This window comes from Coregonus lavaretus, assembly GCF_964263955.1.
Source record: "Coregonus lavaretus genome assembly, chromosome: 24".
Classification (NCBI taxonomy): domain Eukaryota; kingdom Metazoa; phylum Chordata; class Actinopteri; order Salmoniformes; family Salmonidae; genus Coregonus; species Coregonus lavaretus.
In genome coordinates this window covers 42,741,481-42,764,699 of record NC_140011.1, presented here as the reverse complement: position 1 = coordinate 42,764,699, position 23,219 = coordinate 42,741,481, and the positions used below count along the sequence as shown (strand labels likewise).

At 42.3% G+C, this 23,219-nt stretch overlaps 1 protein-coding gene across 1 annotated transcript in view; it reads right to left on the bottom strand.

The window, feature by feature from the left end:
• Positions 1–23,219, bottom strand: part of LOC311099890 (relaxin receptor 2-like) — a gene marked incomplete at its 5' end in the record, with an annotated part of 178,084 nt that overhangs the window by 102,654 nt on the left and 52,211 nt on the right. Inside the window, one exon of the mRNA XM_084140610.1 lies at positions 12,418–12,489. Within this exon, the coding sequence (XP_083996736.1) occupies positions 12,418–12,489 (72 nt within the window). The remainder of the gene's footprint in view (positions 1–12,417; positions 12,490–23,219) is intronic.

Sequence of the window (23,219 nt, the reverse complement as noted above, 5' to 3'; positions counted from 1 at the left end):
CACACACACACACACACACACACACACACACACACACACACACTTGTTGTGTGTCTTAAAAAGTTAAGTTATGTTCTAATAACATCTAGTACAAGGACAAAGTGTAGAAAAAACGGTCAATATTGGCAGATGATTATTAAAACTATAAATAGTTATGAGATTAAGAGTATGAGAATGACTGATATAGTCTAAGATTACAGTTTTTGCCCATTGCTTACACACTAAAACCGAATGCTTTGACCAAAGCCTCAATACCTAAACTTATTGTAGCATACCTTAAACACAGTGTAACCATGGCTTAAACACAATGTCAACTTTGCACTTTGTTTGCAATTCTGTAACACACTTATTGTGAAACACTACACACGTTTTCTTACATTAGACACTTTGTTCAAAAACGAAATCACCTGTTATCATTGGGAAAACACTGTTCAAAATGCAAAACTCATCTGGCAATTGTATGCACTTACATACACACCTGAAAACACTTGCACAGAAAACAGAACACCAATCATTCTGAGCCTTAGCACTACAAATAGGCCTCAGGTAAGCCATTTTTAGAACTTTGCAAGCATGGAGGCAATGAGAGTCAGAGTAAGAAGAGGACGAAGAGAGAGAGAGGAGTCGGACGAGGAAGAGGACGTGGAAGAGGACGAGGACCATTGCGGAGACGTATATCAGATGACATCAGGGCTACTCTGGTGGACCATGTGATACATCATGGCCTGTCCATGAGGGAGGCTGGGCAAAGAGTCCACCCTAACCTCAGTCGCTACACAGTAGCATCGATAATAAGGACATTCCGACTGGAGAACAGGTATATCTTCAAGTTTCTACTCCAGACTGTACCTACTGTATGTGTCACATGATTCTGTATCATATTACAGTATTACTGTACTAACTATACTATACAAAAATGGGTAGTGCTGTGAAGTACTGTATATGTAAAGGGAATACCATTGTGATGTTGCAGTACTGTGTACAGTTTGAAAGTACAGTATGTGAAAAATAACCTAACCAATGACATCTTGTGGTGGCATTTTCTACAGAATGGTTGGACGACCTCCTCAAGGTGGAAGGGAACAGCTCTTCACTCAACAACAAGAGCTTGCCATCATTGAAATGGTGCGAGAAAATAATGCAATCCGACTTCGTGAGTTGCAACAGCGCATAATTGCAAATGGAAATGAATTCAACAATATCAACAGGGTCAGCATTTCTACACTAAGTCGCATCCTACAGAAACATAACTTCAGAATGAAGCAGCTGTACAGGGTGCCATTTGAGAGGAACAGTGTCAGGGTCAAGGATCTGCGCCATGATTATGTGCAGGTATGTGTCACTTTACTTTACATACTATATATTGTGATGTGGGAATGAGGGTTTATGCTGCCACCTGCCCTGCCTGTAGCTTGTAGTTTTTGTCTATACTCACCCAACCCAGCCCCTACTTGTGTGAAAATATAGACATTGTAGTTACTGTATGTGTTTTCAGTAACACTATTCAATATTTTCTGTTACAGACAGTTCTGGAGTTTGATGCCGCCGAACTGCCGCATGAGTTCATCTACGTGGATGAGGCAGGCTTCAATCTGGCCAAAACCAGGCGTCGGGGCCGTAACGTAGTGGGACAAAGGGCTGTTGTAAATGTCCCTGGGCAGCGTGGGGGAAATATCACCTTGTGTGCTGCAATTAGTGTCCAAGGAGTCCTGCATCATCATGCCACTCTAGGTCCCTACAATACAGGACAGATCATTGCATTTCTAGATGCACTACATGCAGTTGTGCAGGACAGACCACAGCAGCCCAGGTTTGTTGTCATCTGGGATAATGTTAGTTTCCACCGGGCTGCTCTGGTCCGAGATTGGTTCAACAACCACAATAATTTCACAGTTTTATACCTGCCCCCTTACAGCCCCTTTCTACTGTAAATGCAATCAAGGAATTATTTTCAGCGTGGCGGTGGAAAGTATATGATCTGCAACCACATGCCCGCATGACTCTTCTGCAAGCAATGGAAGAGGCATGTGGAGACATTGAGGTGGGATCAATCCAAGGGTGGATTCGGCACACAAGGCGATATTTTCCCCGATGCCTAGCCCAATGAGGACATCGCCTGTGATGTTGACGAGGTCTTGTGGCCAGATCCGAACAGAAGGCGTGATCCAAAAGCCCCCCCCGCCCCCCACCACACACACGCACACACACACGCACACGCACACGCACACACACACGCACACACACACAAAACAAGTATATGTTTTTCCCCCCAATAGCAATTTATCCAATAATTGTTTAGTTTTTTTACTTTTGTTTTGTTGCTAAATTTGATGTTAATAATTTCTGTAAGAATGTTTGTTTTTTTGTAAAAACTTTTTTGTAAATACTGTTTGATTACTGCAGAAATTCTACTTTTGAGTTTTACAGAAGACAATGACAATAAAATGACAATAAAAATAGAAACACAAAGACTGCAGTGTTTTATATAAAGCCCATCAGTGTGTTGCTGCTGATATGAAATAGTCATTCAAATGTTGCTTGTGTGTATGGTTTTGTTGCAAGAATTTCATTTTTTAGAAAGGAGTGTTAAGTTTTGATTGCAGTGTTTCATTTTGGCATATATGTGAGTTGTTAATCTCCAAGTGTTATGTCTGATTGGCTTGTGTGTTGAGTTTTGACATAATGAGCCAAATTCTGCAAAAAGTGTGTAAGCAAAAGGCAAAAACTGTAAACAATAAGATTAAATAGACTAAGATTAAATAATGAGATTAAATAGACTAAGATTCAATAATAAGATTAAATAGACTAAGATTAAATAATAAAATGAAGATGAACCAGGTAAATAGGTGTGTGTGTGTGTGTGTGTGTGTGTGTGTTTGTGCAAGTGTGTGTATGTGTGTGTGTGCCTGTGCAAGTTTTTTTGTGTGTGTGCGTGTGTGTGTGTGTGTGTGTGTGTGTGTGTGCGTGTACGTGATTGATAGCAGCTATTAAATTAAATAGTGAGACTCTCCCTGAGAGACGTCAGTGTTATCACAGAACACCTCACTATATGACAGGTTAGTGTGGAAAATATGAAAAGATTTCTCTTTCCCAGACTAACAGATTGCACCTGGAGCCTGAATGGTAACACATGTTTTGATGTATCGCCACAGAAAGGAAGAAACAATGGAGTTTTTATTTTATTTGAACTTTATCTAAGCCAAGAAGTCCCACTGAGACAAGGACAGGTACAGTTCAGTATGTGTAATGAGGGGTTTGGGGTAAAATGCTAAAAGTATATTTGTTTTAGACTTTGATCATTTTAGGCTAATAACCTGCGCCCCTGGTCTTGGGTTTTAGATGTAGAACTAAATTGGGTTTTTAAGAGCATGCTGTGCCTGGCCCTGAGGTGAAGTGTACTGTAACAAATAACTTCAAATAATTTTTTTTAAGAGGACAGAAAAACATTGCATATGACTAGGGCCCTGTGTTTTTTGCGCAATCATGTGCCTGTAGCTCAGCTGGTAGAGCACGGCGCTTGTAACGCCAAGGTAGTGGGTTCGATCCCCGGGACCACCCCATACACAAAAAATGTATGCACGCATGACTGTGAGTCGCTTTGGATAAAAGCGTCTGCTAAATGGTATTTTATTTATTTATATCAAACTGCCTTTTCTTTTTTTTTATGTCAGAAGGTCCAGCATCATCCTCAAACAATAGCTTTCATTTTTGGTTTAATTCTAATTTCTGGATAAGGCTTAAAATACAGGATAACATCTTGCTATGTGACATGTACGGAAGGGTATTAGGGACATGTGTCACGCCCTGGCTCTGGGGACTCTTAAATGTTGAGCCAGGGTGTGCATTTGCTATGTTTAGTTTTTCTATGTTTTTGTTCTAGATCGTTTGATCTATGTTGGCCAGGGTGGTTCCCAATCAGAGGCAGCTGTAGCTCGTTGTCTCTGATTGGGGACCATACTTAGGCAGCCTGTTTTGCACTAGTCTTTGTGGGATCTTGATCCGTAAAGGTTTGTTGTGTTATAACCTCAGGACTTCACGTATCGTTTGTTCGTTGTTTTTGTCGTTTAGTACGTTAAATAAAAGTATGTACGCTTATCACGCTGCGCCTTGGTCCGTGTCTTCAGTCAACGATCGTGACAACATGTGAGGAAAATAAATAAATAAACAGCAATGGCTGTGGCTTGATTTCATTGGTTGATTTAGATATATAAATAGAACATATAAGAAAATCATGAATGGATAACATAAGATCATAGATAAAATTTGGCTACATAGGCCTACAAACATTATTCGCAATAGATAGCAAAGACACAAGAATCACAAGAATGGCTTTAGATCAAACTCTACGTTGAGACCAAAAGGAGCAAGTGTCTTTAAATTAAAGATTCAGGCGGCCTCTCATTTTAACAATAATGATAAAAAGTGTTATGTTTGGGGCAAATCCAATACAACACATTACTGAGTACCACTCTCCATATTTTCAAGCATAATGGTGGCTGCATCGTGTTGTAGGTACGCTTGTAATGGTTAAGGCCTGGGGAGTTTTTCAGGCAAAAAAAGAAAACGGAATGGAGCTAAGCACAGGCAAAATCCTAGAGGAAAACCTGGTTCAGTCTGCTTTCCACTAGACACTGGGTGATAAATTCACCTATTAGCAGGACAATAACTCAAAACACAAGGCCAAATCTACACTGGAGGTGCTACCAAGAAGACAGTGAATGTTCCTAAGTGGCCGAGTTACAGTTTTGACTTACACTACCATTCAAGGTTTTTTCTTTATTTTTACTATTTTTTACAGAATAATAGTGAAGACATCAACACTATGAAATAACACATATGGAATCATGTAGTAACCAAAAACGTATTAAACAAATGAAAATATATATTTTATATTTGAGATTCTTCAAATAGCCCCCCTTTGCCTTGATGACAGCTTTGCACACTCTTGGCATTCTCTCAACCAGCTTCATGAGGTAGTCACCTGGAATGCATTTCAATTAACAGGTGTGCCTTATTAAAAGTTAATTTGTGGAATATCTTTCCTTCTTAATGCGTTTGAGCCAATCAGTTGTGTTGTGACAAGGTAGGTAAAAGACCAAGTCCATATTATGGCAAGAACAGCTCAAATAAGCAAAGAGAAACGACAGCCCATCATTACTTTAAGACATGAAGGTCAGTCAATAACGAACATTTCAAGAACTTTGAAAGTTTCTTAAAGTGCAGTCGCAAAAAACCATCAAGCGCTATGATGAAACTGGCTCTCATGAGGACCGCCTCAGGAATGGAAGACCCAGATTTACCTCTGCTGCAGAGGATAAATTCATTAGAGTTACCAGCCTCAGAAATTGCAGTCCAAATAAATGCTTCACAGAGTTCAAGTAACAGACACATCTCAACATCAACTGTTCAGAGGAAACTGTGTGAATCAGGACTTCATGGTCGATTTTGCTGCAAAGAAACCAATACTAAAGGACACCAATAAGAAGAAGAGACTTGCTTGGGCCAAGAAACACGAGCAATGGACGTTAGACCGGTGTAAATGTGTCCTTTGGTCTGGAGTCTAAATTTGAGATTTTTGGTTCCAACCTCTGTGTCTTTGTGAGATGCGGTGTGGGTGAACGGATGATCTCCGCATGTGTAGTTCCCACCGTAAAGCATGGAGGAGGAGGTGTTATGGTGTGTGATTTAATTAGAATTCAAGGCACACTTAACCAGCATGGCTACCACAGCATTATGCAGCGATACACCATCCCATCTGGTTTGGGCTTAGTGGAACTATCATTTGTTTTTCAACAGGGCAATGACCCAACACATCTCCAGGATGTGTAAGGACTATTTTACCAAGAAGGAGAGTGATGGAGTGCTGCATCAGATGACCTGGCCTCCACAATCCCCTGACCTCAACCCAATTGAGATGCTTTGGGATGATTCGAACGGCAGAGTGAAGGAAAAGCAGCCAACAAGTGCTCAGCATATGTGGGAACTCCTTGAAGACTTTTGGAAAAGCATTCCAGGTGAAGCTAGTTGAGAGAATGCCAAGAGTGTGCAAAGCTGTCATCAAGGCAAAGGGTGGCAATTTGAAGAATCTCACATTTGAAATATATTTTGATTTGTTTAACACTTTTTTGGTTACTACATAATTCCATATGTGTTATTTCATAGTTTTGATGTTTTCACTATTATTCTACAATGTAGAAAATAGTAAAAATAAAGAAAAACCCTTGAATGAGTAAGTGTGTCCAAACCTTTGACTGGTACAGTAAATCTACTTGAAAATCTATGACAAGACCTGAAAATGGTTGTCTAGAAATGATCAACAACCAATCTGACAGAGCTTATAGAAGTTTGAAAATAATAATGGGCAAATATTGTACAATCCAGGTGTGGAAAGCTCTTAGAGACTTACCCAAAAATACTCACAGCTGTAATTGCTGCTAAAGGTGATTCTACAAAGTATTGACACTGGGGTGTGAACACATACTGTATGTAAAATAAATATTTCTGTATTTCATTTTCAATACATTTCAATAAACAACAAATGTTTTCAATTTGTCATTATGGGGTATTGTGTGTAAATGGGTGAGATTTTTTGAAATATTTAATCCATTTTGAATTCATGCTGTAAAACAACAAAATGTGGAATAAGTCAAGGAGTATGAATACTTTCTGAATGTAGTGTAAGTAGGAGTAGTCTGCGAATGGTGTGTGTGTGGGGTGTGTGTGTGTGTGTGTGTGTGTGCGTGTGTGTGTGTGTGTGGTGCCTGTCGGGTGCGTGTGGGGTTTGTGTGTGGTGCTTGTGCATGTGTGTATGGTGTGTGTGGGGTGTGTGTGGGGTGTGTGTGTGTGTGTGTGTGTGTATGTGTGTGTGTATGTGTGTGTGTGTGTGTGTGTGTGTGTGTGTGTGTGTGTGTGTGTGTGTGTGTGTGTGTGTGTGTGTGTGTGTGTGTGTGTGTGTGTGTGTGTGTGTGTGCGCGCACGTGCGCGCGTTGGAGAAGAGTTCTGCTTAATCACATCTCTCTGATTGGGTATAAGTGGCCATTCTGAAAAAGAGATCAGGGCCCGTATCCACAAAGCGTCTCAGAGTAGACAATTGGTCATACGTGCTGAGAATATAAACATTTTACTCCTCCTCATATGGGTAAAAATAAAAGCTGAATGCATGAAGCCTCTTTAGTCATAAGAGTCACGCCTCATTATCTGTCCTAACCAGTTGAGAGTTACCAGCAGGTGTCTTTATAATACATTTAAAAAGGCAATAAGTCAGTAGTTCGTACGCCATAGACAGGCAATAGCTTGGAGTTGTTGAAAAACAATTTTCATATGTCTATATGATCGATCAATCAAGCCATAAATAATCTAGACATTCATGCAACAATATCTCTTGCGCTTTTGACAATAATTTCAAGAGGCCTAATTCACATGATGTGCCTAAATACTTATAACCACTAGGCTAATAAATAATCACATATTTTTATTTAGATTATTTTATTAACTTACATGTTATTTCAAGTTATCCCTTTAGAGTGCTACAGTGAGGGAAAAAAGTATTTGATCCCCTGCTGATTTTGTACGTTTGCCCACTGACAAATAAATGATCAGTCTATAATTTTAATGGTAGGTTTATTTGAACAGTGAGAGACAGAATAACAAACAAAAAAATCCATAAAAACGCATGTCAAAACTGTTATGAATTGATTTGCATTTTAATGAGGGAAATAAGTATTTGACCCCTTCTCAATCAGAAAGATTTCTGGCTCCCAGGTGTCTTTTATACAGGTAACGAGCTGAGATTAGGAGCACACTCTTAAAGGGAGTGCTCCTAATCTCAGCTTGTTACCTGTATAAAAGACACCTGTCCACAGAAGCAATCAATCAATCAGATTCCAAACTCTCCACCATGGCCAAGACCAAAGAGCTCTCCAAGGATGTCAAGGACAAGATTGTAGACCTACACAAGGCTGGAATGGGCTACAAGACCATCGCCAAGCAGCTTGGTGAGAAGGTAACAACAGTTGGTGCGATTATTCGCAAATGGAAGAAACACAAAATAACTGTCAATCTCCCTCGGCCTGGGGCTGCATGCAAGATCTCACCTCGTGGAGTTGCAATGATCATGAGAACGGTGAGGAATCAGCCCAGAACTACACGGGAGGATCTTGTCAATGATCTCAAGGCAGCTGGGACCATAGTCACCAAGAAAACAATTGGTAACACACTACGCCGTGAAGGACTGAAATCCTGCAGCGCCCGCAAGGTCCCCCTGCTCAAGAAAGCACATATACATGCCCTTCTGAAGTTTGCCAATGAACATCTGAATGATTCAGAGGAGAACTGGGTGAAAGTGTTGTGGTCAGATGAGACCAAAATGGAGCTCTTTGGCATCAACTCAACTCGCCGTGTTTTGAGGAGGAGGAATGCTGCCTATGACCCCAGGAACACCATCCCCACCGTCAAACATGGAGGTGGAAACATTATGCTTTGGGGGTGTTTTTCTGCTAAGGGGACAGGACAACTTCACCACATCAAAAGGACGATGGACGGGCCCATGTACCGTCAAATCTTGGGTGAGAACCTCCTTCCCTCAGCCAGGGCATTGAAAATGGGTCGTGGATGGGTATTCCAGCATGACAATGACCCAAAACACATGGCCAAGGCAACAAAGGAGTGGCTCAAGAAGAAGCACATTAAGGTCCTGGAGTGGCCTAGCCACTCATAGCAAATCCCATAGCAAATCTGTGGAGGGAGCTGAAGGTTCGAGTTGCCAAACATCAGCCTCGAAACCTTAATGACTTGGAGAAGATCTGCAAAGAGGAGTGGGACAGAATCCCTCCTGAGATGTGTGCAAACCTGGTGGCCAACTACAAGAAAAGTCTTACCTCTGTGATTGCCAACAAGGGTTTTGCCACCAAGTACTAAGTCATGTTTTGCAGAGGGGTCAAATACTTATTTCCCTCATTAAAATGGAAATCAATTCATAACATTTTTGACATGCGTTTTTCTGGATTTTGTTGTTGTTATTCTGTCTCTCACTGTTCAAATAAACCTACCATTAAAATTATAGACTGATCACCAGTGGGCAAACGTACAAAATCAGCAGGGGATCAAATACTTTTTTCCTCACTGTATATCTTGTTAAAATAATATGTCTAAATTGGGCATGCCTATAAATTAGGCAATTAAATGCTAACTTGATTGCGTTCGGTGAAAATGGTAGACCTGTCAAACGTTGTATTAAACATTATCGGCAAGTGACTTGATGCCTACTGTGCCAAAGCGATTAAGAGTTTTTCGACGAGTGTGCTGATATAATGGTAATATCGTCAAATTCTGCTTTTTACAACCACTTTTTATTTTATTTTATTTTTTATTTTTATTGGATTCCAATATGCCTATCACATTATTCAAAATATCAGATTTTTTTTTTTTTTTAAGGTTACAGATGTAGGACAGATGCAGCAACAGGAAATGTTCATTATTATGTGGATTATAATTCATGTTAAAAAAAAAATTGTAGGAGTTGATAAATTTTTCTTTAGGGCAAATTATTGTCTGAAATTTCAAAGTGGAAATTACAAACTTTAGAAGCTCAAATACAGCAACAAAAGAGTGATGAAACTAAGATCCTACATCTGTAACCATGCCAACATATTATGCAAGAGTAGGCAAGGTGATGGTGTCAGGCGAAAATTATATCAAGCGTTTCACCATAGCAACAGTTGATGTACAGTCACATTCACAGTGGTTGAATGAAGCGTGCAATAGGGTTCAAAGCTGGTGATGCCTCATCACGATTGGTTATTCCCCATCGTGTCAATGAGCGTCATCACTATCTTTACTTTGCGGTAACCTCAAACTGTCGTTACCAGCTGAGATAAACCTTTATGGGTTGATTTTACTCCTGGCTCAGAGTTTGTCTGGGCAGTGTCTTAACATCATCCTAAAACCTACGCTGAGCTGGGAGTTTTTTTTTAAGTCTTGTGGATACAGTCCCTGGGGTCCTCAAATACAGCTGCCCCTGCCGAAGGGTGCATCCCAAATGGCACCCTATATCATACATAGTGCACTACTTTTGACCAGGGCACCATAGCGCTGTGGTTAAAAGTAGTACACTATATAGGGAAAAGGGTGCCATTTGGGACGCATACTGAAAGGCTGAATGCATTATAAAGTGATAAATTACCCAAATTACACATTCACTGTACAACTCTAGTATGTGTTTAGCTGCTGCGTCTGCTGTGAATGTAGAGGGACTGAACTAATTTCTACATACATTTCCACATTAGTGTTTTATGCAAATACAAGACAACTATCCTGTAATTGTAATGCTTTCCCCACTTACTCATTCAACCATTCAGTCCTCATTCAGTCCTTACTGCCCAGGTAATCCCATGTGGCTAAATTGGTAGAGCATGATGCTTGCAACGCCACGGTTGTGGGTTCAATTCCCACGGGGGACCAGTACGAAATAAGTTAGAAAATGTATGCACTCACTACTGTAAGTCACTCTGTAAACATTTTGTTGCTGTACATGAGACTGTATTTTTCGCCAATTTACCTGGTGCACTATGTCTTGCGTAATGACATGAACACTAACTCCAGTTGTTAGCTAATGCCTAGTGAACCAGGCTAACGCTTTAGCTCAGTGGGATAACACTGTTGTGGTGTACACATGACCATGGTTCAAACCCAGTTTGATGTTTCTAACAAGATATGACAGTATCCTAACTGGATTATGACTAGTCAACTATAATACATGGACTAAATACATTTTCATGCAAATGGTGAAAGTATAATATTGACAATAAGTCGAGTCGAAGCCAGTCCAGTCCAACGTACACTACCGGTCAAAGGTTTTAGAACACCTACTCATTCAAGGGTTTTTCTTTATTGTTACTATTTTCTACATTGTAGAATAATAGTGAAGACATCAACAATATGAAATAACACATATGGAATCATGTAGTAACCAAAAAATTGCTAAACAAATCAAAATATATGTTATATTTGAGATTCTTCAAATAGCCACCCTTTGCCTTGATGACAGCTTTGCACACTCTTGGCATTCTCTCAACCAGATTCATGAGGTAGTCACCTGGAATGCATTTCAATTAACAGGTGTGCCTTCTTAAAAGTTAATTTGTGGAATTTCTTTCCTTCTTAATGCGTTTGAGCCAATCAGTTGTGTTGTGACAAGGTAGGGGGGGTATACAGAATATAGCCCTATTTGGTAAAAGACCAAGTCCATATTATGGCAAGAACAGCTCAAATAAGCAAAGAGAAACGACAGTCCATCATTACTTTAAGACATGAAGGTCAGTTAATACGGAAGTGCAGTCGCAAAAACCATCAAGTGCTTTGATGAAACTGGCTCTCATGAGGACCGCCACAGGAATGGAAGACCCAGAGTTACCTCTGCTGCAGAGGATAAATTCATTAGAGTTACCAGCCTCAGAAATTGCAGCCCAAATAAATGCATCTCAGAGTTCAAGTAACAGACACATCTCAACATCAACTGTTCAGAGGAGACTGTGTGAATCAGGCCATTATGATCTAATTGCTGCAAAGAAACTTGCTTGGGCCAAGAAACACGAGCAATGGACATTAGACCGGTGGAAATGTGTCCTTTGGTCTGGAGTCCAAATTTGAGATTTTTGGTTCCAACCGCTGTGTCTTTGTGAGACGCGGTGTGGGTGAACGGATGATCTCCGCATGTGTATTTCCCACCGTAAAGCATGGAGGAGGAGGTGTTATGGTGTGGGGGTGCTTTGCTGGTGACACTGTCTTAACCAGCATGGCTATCACAGCATTCTGCAGTGATACGCCATCCCATCTGGTTTGGGCTTAGTGGGACTATCATTGTTTTTCAACAAGACAATGACCCAACACACCTCCAGGCTGTGTAAGGGCTATTTTACCAAGAAGGAGAGTGATGGAGTGCTGCATCAGACGACCTGTCCTTCACAATTCCCCGACCTCAACCAAATTGAGATGTTTGGGATGAGTCGGACGGCAGAGTGAAGGAAAAGCAGCCAGCAAGTGCTCAGCATATGTGGGAACTCCTTCAAGACTGTTGGAAAAGCATTCCAGGTGAAACTGGTTGAGAGAATGCCAAGAGTGTGCAAAGCTGTCATCAAAGCAAAGGATATTTGAAGAATCTCAAATATAAAATATATTTTGATTTATTAACAATGTTTTGTTTACTACATGATTCCATATGTGTTATTTCATAGTTTTGATGTCTTCACTATTATTCTACAATGTGGAAAATAGTAAAAATATAGAAAAACCCTTGAATGAGTAGGTGTTACAAAAATTTTGACCAGTAGTGTACTCCAGTCCATTCCAACCTACAACACTCCAGTCCAGTCCAGTTAGTCCAGTCCAACCTACTCCAGTCTAATATTGTTTAGTACTCACAGTCTCTGCAGGTGTGTGTAGGTGGAGAAGATGTTGTCGGACAGTCTCTTTATCTCGTTACTCTTCAGAGACCTGCAACAGGAACCAGACAACACAGCACCGTTACTATGGTTACACATTTACATTTTAGTCATTTAGCAGACGTTCTTATCCAGAGCGACTTACAGTTAGTGCATACATCATTTTTTTATTTTTCATACTGGCCCCCCGTGGGAATCGAACCCACAACCCTGCCGTTGCAAACGCCATGATCTACCAACTGAGATACATCGCTGCCGGCCATTCCCTCCCCTACCCTGGACCAATTGTGCGCCGCCCCATGGTTCTCCCACAGAGCCTGGATTCGAACCAGGATCTCTAGTGGCACAGCTAGTACTGCAATGCAGTGCCTTAGACCACTGCGCCACTCGGGAGACACACACACACACCTGCATATAACACGCACGGATGCGTGCATGCACACACACACACACACACACACACACACATACACATCCGATCCACACGTAATGCTACTTGAAAATCCAATCCATTATGGTTTCTCTAATCAGTTTTGAAGAGCCCCTCTATTCTGTGAGATGATTGTAACATAGTATATAATTAGAGCTGGGATGGAACAGCAGCTGAGCTACAGTGTGGTCCCAAATTATTGACACCCTTGATAAAGATGCGCAAAAATGACTGTATAATAATTTTTAAAATGTATCAAATACTGAGCTATATTGTATGCTCAGAGAAAGAGATTTTGTTTAACAAGTTTTTTTTTTTTTCTCAAAAAAGTAGGGGTCAAAATGATTGACATCCCCAAAGATTCTTATAAATAAAGTAGTCAAAAGTTTAGTATTTGGTCCCATATTCCTAGCATGCAATGACTACATTGCCTTATTGCTATAAACTGGTTACCAACGTAATTAGAGCAGTAAAAATAAATGTTTTGTCATACATGTGGTATACGGTCTGATATACCACAGCTGTCAGCCAATCAGCATTCAGGGCTCGAACCACCCAGTTTATAAAATGTATTGTGTCATGTTGGAGTCATTTCTATTATAAATAGGAACAGAATATGTTTCTAAACACTTCTAAATTAATGTGGATGTTACTATGATTACAGACAATTCTAATTGAATCACCGATAATGATGAGTGAGTAAGTTACAGAGGGTCAAAGATCATACCGCCAAGACATGCTAACCTCTCACTATTACAAATAACAGAGGAGGTTAGCATGTCTTGGGGGTATGATCTTTGACCCTCTGTAACGTTCTCACTCGTCATTATTCACGATTCATTCAGGATAACGCGTAATCATGGTAGCAACCACATCAGTGTTTCCGCTGCAGTCATTTAGCTGTGGTGCTGCGCCAAAAAAATATGAAACATGAAAAACTATTTCTGCCGAGGCGCGCTTTGAAGATGCTAGAACAGTCCACGTATACTTTTCCTCTGCAAACAAAACGAGTAATGAAACAACCCCATACGTAGTAGTAGAATAGTTGATCTATTTACCTAGTTGGCTTGCTGTTGTGTGTTCTCTCGAGGCGAATTTAAGTTGCGAGTGCCTGACAAGCAGTCAATACACAGCAGTTCTTGCAATCATGGGGAAAACAGCAGTTTTAATAGGCTTTTTTTTTAAAGAGGGGGATCCCAGCTCTCCATTCCAACTTTATTTCTCAACTCCTAAATACACGCAAACTGCACCCTTTTAAACCCAGAGTTTTTTGCAGCAGCATGGTTAAGCACGTTACTGTTCTAGAATTCAATAGTAGGGTAAAACGCATCCTTACCTCAAAATACTTTTTGAGGAGTGACTTAAATGTTTGGGATGAGACAGATTACATTTTTAGTATTTGTATTTGTATTTATTAGGGATCCCCATTAGTTCCTGCCAAGGCAGCAGCTACTCTTCCTGGGGCCCAAACATATTTAAAACACTTACATTACATATAAAACAAAATATAAAACAGTACATCATTTAACATTATTAATCCACTACCTACCTATCTACAATACAAAATGTTTAATACCACCATTCAACAATATCACAATGTTTGCGTATGCATGTGTCTATACCTTTGTGTGTGTCTCTTCACAGTCCCCGTTGTTCCATAAGGTGTATTTTTACCAGTTTTTTAAGTCTGATTCTACTGCTTGCATCAGTTGCCTGATGTGGAATAGAGTTCCATGTAGCCATGGCTCTATGTAGTACTGTGCACCTCCCATAGTCTGTTCTGGACTTGGGGACTGTGAAAAGACCTCTGGTGGCATGTCTTGTGGGGAATCCATGGGTGTCCGAGCTGTGTGCCAGTATTCCAAACAGACAGCTCTGTACATTCAGCTTGTCAACACCTCTTACAAAAACAAGCAGTGATGAAGTCAATCGCTCTTCCACTCTAAGCCAGGAGAGACTGACATGCATTTCATTAATGTTAGCTCTCCGTGTACTTTTAAGGGCCAGCCGTGCTGCCCTGTTCTGAGCCAACTGCAATTTTCCCAAGTCCCCATTTGTGGCACCTGACCACACTACTGAACAGTAGTCTAGGTGCGACAAAACTAGGGCCTGTAGGACCTGCCTTGTTGATAGTGTTGTTAAGAAGGCAGAGCAGCGCTTCATTATGGACATACTTCTCCCCATCTTAGCTACTGTTGTATCAATATGCTTTGACCATGACAGTTTACAATCCAGGGTTACTCCAAGCATTTTAATCACGTCAACTTGCTCAATTTCCACATTATTCATCATGAGATGTAGTTGAGGTTTAGGGTTTAGTGAATGATTTGACCCAAATACAATGCTTTTAGTTTTGGAAATATTTAGGACTAACTTATTCCATGCCACCCCATTCCGAAACTAACTGCAACTCTTTGTTAAGTGTTGCAGTTATTTCAGTTGCTGTAGCAGTTTACGTGTATAGTGTTGAGTCATCCGCATACAGTTGAAGTCGGAAGTTTACATACACTTAGGTTGGAGTCATTAAAACTCATTTTTCAACCACTCCACACATTTCTTGTTAACAAACTATCGTTTTTGCAAGTTGGTTAGGACATCTACTTTGTGCATGACACAAGTAATTTTTCCAACAATTGTTTACAGACAGATTATTTCACTTATAATTCACTGTATCACAATTCCAGTGGGTCAGAAGTTAACATACACTAAGTTGACTGTGCCTTTAAACAGCTTGGAAAATTCCAGAAATTATGTCATGGCTTTAGAAGCTTCTGATAGGCTAATTGACATCATTTGAGTCAATTGGAGGTGTACCTGTGGATGTATTTCAAGGCCTACCTTCAAACTCAGTGCCTCTTTGCTTCACATCATGGGGAAATCAAAAGAAATCAGCCAAGATCTTAGATAAAAATTGTAGACCTCCACAAGTCTGGTTCATCCTTGGGAGCAATTTCCAAATGCCTGAAGGTACCACGATCATCTGTACAAACAATAGTACGCAAGTATAAACACCATGGGACCACGCAGCCGTCATACCGCTCAGGAAGGAGACGCGTTCTGTCTCCTAGAGATGAACGTACTTTGGTGCGAAAAGTGCAAATCAATTCCAGAACAACAGCAAAGGACCTTGTGAAGATGCTGGAGGAAACAGGTACAAAAGTATCTATATCCACAGTAAAACGAGTCCGATATCGACATAACCTGAAAGGCCGCTCAGCAAGGAAGAAGCCACTGCTCCAAAACCACCATAAAAAAGACAGACTATGGTTTGCAACTGCACATGGAGACAAAGATCGTACTTTTTGGAGAAATGTCCTCTGGTCTGATGACACAAAAATAGAACTGTTTGGCCATAATGACCATCGTTATGTTTGGAGGAAAAAGGGGGGGCTTGCAAGCCGAAGAACACCATCCCAACCGTGAAGCACGGGGGTGGCAGCATCATGCTGTGGGGGTGCTTTGCTGCAGGAGGGACTGGTGCACCACAAAATAGATGGCATCATGAGGAAGGAAAATTATGTGGATATATTGAAGCAACATCTCAAGACATCAATCAGGAAGTTAAAGCTTGGTCGCAAATGGGTCTTCCAAATGGACAATGACCCCAATTTAATGGGAATGTGATGAAAGAAATAAAAGCTGAAAGAAATAATTTTCTCTACTATTATTCTGACATTTCACATTCTTAAAATAAAGTGGTGATCCTAATTGACCTAAAACTGGGAATTCTTACTAGGATTAAATGTCAGGAATTGTGAAAAACTGAGTTTAAATGTATTTGACTAAGGTGTATATAAACTTCCGACTTCAACTGTACATAGACACACTGGCTTTGTCACGCCCTGCCTCTGGGGACTCGTATTTGTTGAGTCAGGGTGTGTATTTTCTGTGTGGTATGTTCTATGTTGCATTTTCTATGTTTAGATCTAGTAAGTCTAGATCTATGTTGGCCGGTGTGGTTCCAAATCAGAGGCAGCTGTCGCTCGTTGTCTCTGATTGGAGACCATACTTAGGTAGCCTATTGGCACTAGTGGGTTGTGGGATCTTGTTCCGTGTTAGGTATGTTGTTTGTGTACCTTGGACTTCACGTTTCGTTTGTTTGTTGTTTTGTCGGTTGTTTATTCATTTAAATAAACATGTATGCATATCACGCTGCGCCTTGGTCCGTCCCGTCTGTAAGCGAACGTGACAGGCTTTACTCAAAGCCAGTGGCATGTCGTTAGTAAAGATGGAAAAAAATGTAAGGGGCCTAGACAGCTGCCCTGGGGAATTCCTGATTCTACCTGGATTAAGTTTGAGAGGCTTCCATTAAAGAACACCCTCTGTGTTCTGTTACATTTACATTTACATTTATGTCTTTTAGCAGACGCTCTTATCCAGAGCGACTTACAAATTGGTGCATTCACCATATAGCCAGTGGGATAATATATAATAATATATGTTTTTTTAAATTTTTTATTGGGGTGGGTGGGGTGGGGTAAGGGGGGCGGGGGGGGGGGGGGGGGGGGGGGGGGGGGTAGAAGGATGACTTTATCCTATCCCAGGTATTCCTTAAAGAAGTGGGGTTTCAAATGTCTCCGGAAGGTGGTGAGTGACTCCGCTGTCCTGGCGTCGTGAGGGAGCTTGTTCCACCATTGGGGTGCCAGAGCAGCGAACAGTTTTGACTGGGCTGAGCGGGAACTGTGCTTCCGCAGAGGTAGGGGAGCCAGCAGGCCAGAGGTGGATGAACGCAATGCCCTCGTTTGGGTGTAGGGACTGATCAGAGCCTGAAGGTACGGAGGTGCCGTTCCCCTCACAGCTCCGTAGGCAAGCACCATGGTCTTGTAGCAGATGCGAGCTTCAACTGGAAGCCAGTGGAGTGTGCAGAGGAGTGGGGTGACGTGAGAGAACTTGGGAAGGTTGATCACCAGACGGGCTGTGGCATTCTGGATGAGTTGTAGGGGTTTAATGGCACAGGCAGGGAGCCCAGCCAACAGCGAGTTGCAGTAATCCAGATGGGAGATGACAAGTGCCTGGATTAGGACCTGTGCCGCTTCCTGTGTAAGGCAGGGTCGTACTCTCCGAATGTTGTAGAGCATGAACCTACAGGATCGGGTCACCGCCTTGATGTTAGCGGAGAACGACAGGGTGTTGTCCAGCGTCACGTCAAGGCTCTTCGCACTCTGGGAGGAGGACACAACGGAGTTGTCAACCGTGATGGCGAGATCATGGAACGGGCAGTCCTTCCCCGGGAGGAAGAGCAGCTCCGTCTTGCCAAGGTTCAGCTTGAGGTGGTGATCCGGCATCCATGCTGATATGTCTGCCAGACATGCAGAGATGCAATTCTCCACCTGGTTATCAGAAGGTGGAAAGGAGAAGATTAGTTGTGTGTCGTCTGCGTAGCAATGATAGGAGAGGCCATGTGAGGATATGACAGAGCCAAGTGACTTGGTGTATAGTGAGAATAGGAGAGGGCCTAGAACTGAGCCTTTGGGGACACCAGTGGTGAGAGCACGTGGTGCGGAGACAGATTCTCCCCACGCCACTTGGTAGGAGCGACCGGTCAGGTAGGACGCAATCCAAGAGTGAGCCGCGCTGGAGATGCCCAGCTCGGAGAGGGTGGAGAGGAGGATCTGATTGTTCACAGTATCAAAGGCAGCAGACAGGTCTAGAAGGACAAGAGCAGAGGAGAGAGAGTTAGCTTTAGCAGTGCGGAGAGCCTCCAAGACACAGAGAAGAGCAGTCTCAGTTGAATGACCAGTCTTGAAACCTGACTGGTTTGGATCAAGAAGGTAATTCTGAGAGAGATAGCAAGAGAGTTGGCTAAAGACGGCACGCTCAATAGTTTTGGAGAGAAAAGAAAGAAGGGATACTGGTCTGTAGTTGTTGACATCAGAGGGATCGAGTGTTGGTTTTTTGAGAAGGGGTGCAACTCTCGCTCTCTTGAAGACGGAAGGGACATAGCCAGCGGTCAAGGATGAGTTGATCAGCGAGGTGAGGTAAGGGAGAATGTCACCGGAGATGTTCTGGAGAAGAAAGGAGGGGATAGGGTCAAGCGGGCAGGTTGTTGGGCGGCCGGCCGTCACAAGTTGCAAGATTTTATCTGGAGAGAGATGGGAGAAAGAAGTCAAAGCATAGGGTAGGGCAGTGTGAGCAGGACCAGCAGTGTCATTTGACTTAACAAACGAGGATCGGATGTCGTCAACCTTCTTTTCAAAATGGTTGACGAAGTCATCCACAGAGAGGGAGGAGGGAGGGGAGGGGAGGAGGATTCAGCAGGGAGGAGAAGGTGGCAAAGAGCTTCCTAGGGTTAGAGGCAGATGCTTGGAATTTAGAGTGGTAGAAAGTGGCCTTAGCAGCAGAAACAGATGAAGAAAATGTAGAGAGGAGGGAGTGAAAAGATGCCAGGTCCGCAGGGAGTCTAGTTTTCCTCCATTTCCGCTCGGCTGCCCGGAGCCCTGCTCTGTGAGCTCGCAATGAGTCATCAAGCCACGGAGCTGGAGGGGAGGACCGTGCCGGCCGGGAGGATAGGGGACATAGAGAGTCAAAGGATGCAGAAAGGGAGGAGAGGAGGGTTGAGGAGGCAGAATCAGGAGATTGGAGGGAGAAGGATTGAGCAGAGGGAAGAGATGATAGGATGGAAGAGGAGAGAGTAGCGGGAGAGAGAGAGCGAAGGTTGCGACGGCGCATTACCATCTGAGTAGGGGCAGAGTGAGTAGTGTTGGAGGAGAGCGAGAGAGAAAAGGATACAAAGTAGTGGTCGGAGACATGGAGGGGAGTTGCAGTGAGATTAGTAGAAGAACAGCATCTAGTAAAGATGAGGTCAAGCGTATTGCCTGCCTTGTGAGTAGGGGGGGACGGTGAGAGGGTGAGGTCAAAAGAGGAGAGGAGTGGAAAGAAGGAGGCAGAGAGAAATGAGTCAAAGGTAGACGTAGGGAGGTTGAAGTCCCCCAGAACTGTGAGGGGTGAGCCATCCTCGGGAAAGGAACTTATCAAGGCGTCATGCTCATTGATGAACTCTCCAAGGGAACCTGGAGGGCGATAAATGACAAGGATGTTAAGCTTAAATGGGCTAGTGACTGTGACCGCATGGAATTCAAATGAGGAGATAGACAGATGGGTCAGGGGAAAAATAGAGAATGTCCACTTGGGGGAGATGAGGATTCCTGTGCCACCACCCCGCTGACCAGATGCTCTCGGGGTATGCGAGAACACATGGTCAGATGAGGAGAGAGCAGTAGGAGTAGCAGTGTTTTCAGTGGTAATCCATGTTTCCGTCAGCGCCAAGAAGTCGAGGGACTGGAGGGTAGCATAGGCTGAGATGAACTCTGCCTTGTTGGCAGCAGAACGGCAGTTCCAGAGGCTGCCTGAGACCTGGAACTCCACGTGGGTGGTGCATGCAGGGACCACCAGGTTAGAGAGGCAGCAGCCACGCGGTGTGAGGTGTTTGTATAGCCTGTGCGGAGAGGAGAGAACAGGGATAGACAGAGGCATAGTTGACAGGCTGCAGAAAATGGCTACAATAATGCAATGGAGATCGGAATGAAATGAACTAAACATCTGGGAAAGGAGAGAGCGGGGCCTCCCTCACCACAACACCCAAATATTACTCTCCCAACTTCCACCTCAGAAACTATAATTGTTGTAAACTACAGCGGTTCAATGTTTTCTAGGAATAGACTAACTTAGTTTATTCAGCTAGCTAACTTGGTACAGTATTCTTCCGTGAAAATCGTCCAGGGCACCTAGTCATAAGACGCCACAGCCAGCTAGCATGCCGGACTCCAACAACACGGTTTAGCACCAATTCTCGGCCACAACAAACCACCAGTGTGTCAACACGCCAAGCAGATCGTTCGTGTCCGTGTCTAACGTTGTGGGTTAGTCCCAACAGCTTGAGCGAGTCCGTCGTCAACTTATTCAGCCAGTTAGTTAGCTAGAATAGTTAGCATACTAGCTAGCCATTGCTTTCAGACAAAGAAGAAACCCCTCCTTTCACGGCACGAACACACAGAAAGAGCCAAGCTAACGTTAACTAGTCACCCATGTCCCGAATTCCTTGAACGACTCTGGCTACCAATATGTAAAAACAAAACACAAATGTAGGTTATGACTTACCCCTAGCAGCTACTGTTAGCTAGCCAAGTGCAAAGCTAGCCACTGAATTGACTCAGCCAGTTCGCGTCTGTTCGCTAGGTCGTTCCAACTATTGTTTACTAGTAGCTATCCAGGTAGCAACAAGCTAGCTAAATTTCAAGCACAGTAGCCACTTACTTCCTAACGTTAACGGTTCAGACAATGAGGTTAGAAAACAGCTGAATGGTAGGCATTATTGTATGTAATTATTGTAGGCAGCCAGCTGGCGTAATTACAGGCACTCTCAGGCGTGAAACAACTATACCGTTGCTAATAGTTGCCAGTAGCTACCCGCAAGCTAGTCCAGGTAGTGGGTTAGCTAGCTAGCTTCATGCTTCACCAGGCTCAGCCGAATACAATACTAACCTACAATAATTACATACAACAACCCACGATAACTACCTACAATACCTAACTACAATCTAAATACATAGTTTAAGCTTTACTCGACAAAGCCCAAACTATGTATAAAGCCAAGCTTACCCGACAACCTCACCCGACAACCTCCTCCTAAATAACATTTCCCTCTCACATACAGATAATCTGAGCAACTTCATAATCTTTGTTGAAAGGATCTGTAGTCCCACTGACGCTTCGTTGTGTATTCTGCAGAAGAAACCTGGGCTAACTGTTGAACAAACATTAATCACCATCTCCTTTATCTGCTCTGCCCGGCCCAGCTTCCACAACACGCCAAGCGTTCTGCTGTACACATGTAACATGTAACTTTTTATCCACGTTATAGCAAAGCCATAACGTTTTTCCAGCAGCAGGCTATGATCGATAACGTCAAAAGCCGCGCTGAAGTCTAACAAAACAATATTGTTATCATAAATTTCTCTCAGCCAATCATCAGTCATTTGTGTAAGTGCTGTGCTTGTTGAATGTCCTTGCTGAAAGTTTGTTGTCAATTTGTTTACTGTAAAATAGCATTGTATCTGGTCAAACACAATTTTTTTCCCAATAGTTTACTAAGGGTTGGTAACAGGCTAATTGGTCAGCTATTTGAGCCAGTAAAGGGGGCTGTACTATTCTTATGGTAGCGGAATGACTTTTGCTTCCCTCCAAGCCTTGGCACACACATTCTAGTAGGCTTAAATTGAAAATAAGGCAAATAGGAGTGGCAATAGCGTCCGTTATTATCCTCAGTAATTTTCCATCCAAGTTGTCAGACCCCGGTGGCTTGTCATTGTTAATAGACAACAATAATTTTTTCACCTCTTCCAAACTCACTTTACGGAATTCAAAGTTACAATGCTTGTCTTTCATAATTGGTCAGATATACTTGGATGTGTGTCAGCAACTGTTGCTGGCATGTCATGCCTAAGTTTGCTAATCTTGCCAATGAAAAAATGATTAAAGTAGTTGGCAATATCAGTTGGTTTTGTGATGAATGAGCCATCTGATTAAATGAATGATGGAGCTGAGTTTGCCTTTTTCCCCAAAATGTCATTTAAGGTGCTCCAATGTTTTTACTATCATTCTTTATGTCATTTATCCTTGTTTCATAGTGTTGTTTCTTCTTATTTTTATTCAGTTTAGTCACGATTTCTCAATTTGCAATATGTTTGCCAATCGGTTGTGCAGCCAGACTTATTTGCCATTCCTTTTACCTCATCCCTCTCAACCATACCATTTTTAAATTCCTCATCAATCCATGGGGATTTAACAGCTTTTACAGTCATTTTCTTAATGGGTGAATGCTTATTAGTAACTGGAATAAGCAATTTCATAAATGTGTCAAGTGCAGTGTCTGTTTGCTCCTCATTACACACCACGGACCTACATATATTCTTTACATCAACAACATAGGAATCACTACAAAACATATTGTGTGACCTCTTATACACAATATTATGCCCAGCCTTTGGAACTTTGGTTTTCCTAGATATGGCTACTAAATTGTGATCACTACATCCAATGGATTTGGATACTGCTTTCAAACAAATCTCTGCAGCATTAGTAAAGATATGATCAATACATGTTGATGATTTAATTCCTGTACTGTTTGTAACTACCCTGGTAGGTTGACTGATAACCTGAACCAGGCTGCAGGCACTGGTTACAGTTTGAAGCTTTCTCTTGAGTTGGCAGCCTGATGAAAGCCAGTCAATATTTAAATTACCCAGAAAGTATACCTCTCTATTGATATCACATACATTATCAAGCATTTCACACATGTTATCCAGATACTGACTTTTAGCACTTGGTGGTCTATAGCAGCTTCCCACCAGAAT